This window comes from Acyrthosiphon pisum, chromosome A2, assembly GCF_005508785.2.
Source record: "Acyrthosiphon pisum isolate AL4f chromosome A2, pea_aphid_22Mar2018_4r6ur, whole genome shotgun sequence".
Lineage (NCBI taxonomy): Eukaryota > Metazoa > Arthropoda > Insecta > Hemiptera > Aphididae > Acyrthosiphon > Acyrthosiphon pisum.
The window spans coordinates 104,515,795-104,520,050 of record NC_042495.1 but is presented as its reverse complement, the minus strand read 5'-3'; the positions used below and the strand labels follow the sequence as shown (position 1 = coordinate 104,520,050).

At 29.3% G+C, this 4,256-nt stretch overlaps 1 protein-coding gene across 1 annotated transcript in view; it reads right to left on the bottom strand.

Annotated features, from left to right (window-relative positions):
* Positions 1 to 3,306: 3,306 nt before the first annotated feature.
* LOC100570626 (sodium-coupled monocarboxylate transporter 2-like) overlaps positions 3,307 to 4,256 on the bottom strand; it is a 4,725-nt gene continuing 3,775 nt past the window's right edge. Inside the window, exons 6-7 of the mRNA XM_029490036.1 lie at positions 3,832 to 4,106; positions 3,307 to 3,644 (exon numbers count right to left, since the gene is read on the bottom strand). Coding sequence (XP_029345896.1) covers positions 3,500 to 3,644; positions 3,832 to 4,106 — 420 coding nt within the window. The 3' untranslated portion in view covers positions 3,307 to 3,499. The remainder of the gene's footprint in view (positions 3,645 to 3,831; positions 4,107 to 4,256) is intronic.

Sequence of the window (4,256 nt, the reverse complement as noted above, 5' to 3'; positions counted from 1 at the left end):
TGTCGTTGACTTTATTATTGTGGTATCACCCGTATTGGATAATACGCGGCGAACCAACTATATGCCTTACCTCCGTACACTCTAAGCTAATGACTATCTCTAGAATAAATTCAGATTAATGCACTGTTGGCTTTTGAGCATAAGCGTGTCTACGGTGGGTGCCTAGGGTGCTTGGGGTGCCCCTGCAATTTTCGAAAGGCACCGGTCAACCAAGTTTTAAATCTAAGCGGTTTACAACTTTTATTTAGAAAAAAAAATGTCATGCATTGTTTATTTAGTTCTAATAATAATATTATATTACATTTTCGAATTGATTTATGATTCTATCAGAAATCCTGATAATAATATTATGCGGGAAACTGCCAACTGGTACATATTTTAAGAAATATGAATTATTTTTATAACTATTGAAAACAAATAATTACAGTATGCAAGCACGGAGTGGTGGTGACGACCCCACCAGTTTTCGGAATACCCTAGTCTATAAATACAGACGACGGTACGGTTCGCATAATCGCATCTAATATTGGATGTTGACATGTATTATTATTGTCGACTGTTGTATTATTTTTCATTAACTCACTAGTCACAATTCTCAAACACGCGGACCAGATACACATGAGTGCATGACTGTTAAACCATAATCACTAATTCTAGTTATTGTTCTCGATTTTGACTTTTTAGTTTTTTCTGTATACTCAAAAAAAATCACATTCATAGGGATATAATTCTATGTTAGATTGACAAAATTCTTGTTGATATAGAGCCGACAAGATACTTTGTTATATTGATAATGGTTGAATTATTATGATCAATGGTACAAATTACAAAATCAATTATCATTATGCTTATATGTATTGTCACAACAACATATATGGATTGATCAAATATATTTGAGACTGGATATTGAGAGAATGGATATTTTTAAAAGAAAAAAAAGGAGGAGCCGCTGGAGAACGAGATCGCAAAAAAGTTAAATCGGCTCAAATTGCTAAATCTTGTCAAAATATAAAAGTCTTCTTAAAATTAAATAATGAAAACAAAATTAATGTTGATAATAATGAAAACGAAGATGATCCTGATGACCCTGCTTCAATAGTATAAGTAATAGTATAAGTGTTTATTTTATTAGATAGGTATTTTATATTTTACCTTTTTGAGTCAAAAAGTTACAATATTATTAATTTTATAGAATGAAAATACTTGTATAGATGAATAATATAAATATTAATATTTTTGGAGTTAAATTTAAAGGTAGGTACTTAAAATACAGAATACTGTATAAAAATACAGAATACTGTATATTATTAATTGTAAATAGATTTTAATAACTTGAATATTACTTTTAACTATATTATAAATGTTAAATTAGTGTGTCTACCCCCTCTCCGCCCAATTATTAGGGACCAGGGGGTAATGGGACATTTTTGGGTAGGTTAGGTGGCGCCGGTCATTAGTTAGGCTGCCCCTGCGGATGAAGTCTAGTCACCCCTATGCTTTTGAGGTACGATGGTACGCGTTTAGTCGATCTTACGTCCGTTTCCTAAATTGGAATGACTATTAGGACGCCACAACCAGAGCACTGTTCAGTTTGTAATAAACCTCATTGACTATAGGTATGTGGGTCTGAGCACTGTTCCAATATTCAAAGGTAAGGACAAAGAAGACTAGAAATAATACTCAACTCGGGTTTCTCAGGGAACTCAGACCGCCGAGCCCGTACTATACGATCGACGTTTCACACGTTTCAACCTAACCTAACCTTCTCGTGAAATAAAAACGAAATAAATAAAAAAATTTTTATCAATATATAAAAAAAAATACAACTAAAGAAAAACATTGGCATGTAGCCATGTTTTTACAAGGTTAGTCTTAAAATCTATAGTATGGGTTCATAACCAAGTGGATGATATTGTACGTCATCACGAGTCCGTATGGCTGAAATTGTGAAACAGTTAATTTTAACATTATAGGTAAGGCACGGTTAATATTTACAATACACGCTGAGGTCTAAAAAATAGCATAGAATAATGATTATATATATTATAATTATGAAATATAGGATTAAAATCAAAACCAAAACTGGTTTATCATAATTCATTAGCTAATATTATGTATAGGTTATTATAGATATAGACAAGATATTTGTTTAAATAAAAGGTCTAATCGTTATTTTCCCTTATTATTCATGATTCGTAATTATATAAAAAAAAAATAATCAATATCCTTATTATATCATTATATTCAGTAACTTGAAATAATAGTTATAATTTCCAATATAAATTGTTCAAATGCTATGGTGATTAAGTGCTTAGGTATTTCGTTAACTTGACTTCGGTATCTCGACTTGAAGAATTAGAATATTAATTTAAATGAAAAAATGTATTTTAGAAAAAATCTTTTAAGACCTTATAGGTAAAGCTCAACACTTTCAAACAAATTGCAGTATCATCAAATTTAAAAAATCTAAGAATCACCGTATTATACATAATACCTATTGAGGTAAACATAGATGCGAATTATCACTATGTCATTATAGTCTACTGCATACCAATTATAATACTTTTGAATAATAAATTCCTCACTCCTGCTTCCTCTCAAACAATTGTTATTATTTGTAAACACATAGGTATATCATTATTATTTATAATACTCAATAACATCCAAATTTAACAGATTATTAAGATGAAAACCTTTTTAAGATTACATATTGGTATTTATTTAATACAAATACCAGCGTAATAATAAAAGATATTTAGACGTGTAAGTTTAATATTTTACTTTATAAGTAGGTAACTATAGGTAGTAAGTAGAAAATAAACCCAATATCTATTTATCCCTTACATGTAACCAATAGAAATACCTAGGTACCATAATTCATAATTAATGAGGATTAACTATTATTTAGTTACGTTTATATTTTAGCTATATACAGTTATAATACAAGATTAAATAATGTCACAAATTTAAATTTCAGAAGTGTCAATTATATTATAATATTATACCTTTCAGATATTTAATTCAAACGTAGATAGAAACCTAAGTACAATTTAAGATCGATCTATCATTTTAATATGAAGCTGTATATTTCGTCTTGGTTTGCAATTCTTGTAATATTATAATATTACCATAAATTCAATAGGTAAGATGATTATTCGTTTTACTCATTACAATGTAATGGGCTAGATATTTTGTATCAGGTTAAACAAATTACTATATTATTATAATGTCACAACTCACAAGTTAAAATAATTATCAGTTTTAATTTTTTTAATATAAAACTTTGTTTGTTTCAGATCTAATTTAGTGATTCTAGAAACATAAAAATACCATAGACAACAATCAAGCAAACATATTTGATAGGTAATAATATTATAGAATAACTTAGGTAATATATGTTTTGCTTTCAATAAAATGAGTTATAAGTATAAATATAATGTAAGGACAATCACCAACGGTATGGTTTACGAAATGTGCAATCACCAATAAATCGTACATTTCAATTTATTTGAATGTAATTTTTGGTATCTGTTTTGTTTTTACCTGTCATGTAGCTGACTATGACTCCGACGAAGACTGTTACAAATGTGCCCAATAATGAGTAGTACATATACGTTATCGAGTACAACATTGTCAGTATATCGCTGAAAAATAAAGATTTTAAATTTTAACACGCCAGCAGGATTAATAATTATTATTATCGTTGCTTATATATGATTTAGATTATAATATAATATGCAATGTTATATCAACGTCCAACTCTCGGATCAAAAAAAATATCACAACAGTGTTTATGTTTGGTAGTTTGTATAATATTACAGTTATGCTTACTCTGTGGAGGACGATTCGACTTCAGGCGTCGACAGGACACTGGAAATTTCGTCGTGGGTTTTATTCAAAAAGCTCATTTTGTATTGGTTATACTGTATATCAAAAATCGGTTCGATGTATGGCGAGAACGTCGTATTCGTACACCCTTCAGTGGACACTTGCAGATAATTAGGTTCTTTGGCGATAGATAACGATCCAAGAATAATAAACAGGGTCACCAAGTGACTAGATATTATACCGGCCGCAGCGCCCTGTTTGAATAAAAAATATATATTAATTCAGAATTATTAAAAATAAAATATATAAACTGCACCGATAATGTACATTGTACACCTAATGTGTAGGATTAAAATAGTTTTGGAGATGGTTCTAAATTATACAATGCAATAATATATGTATTTACCGATTTTAGTTAAAAATGTGTA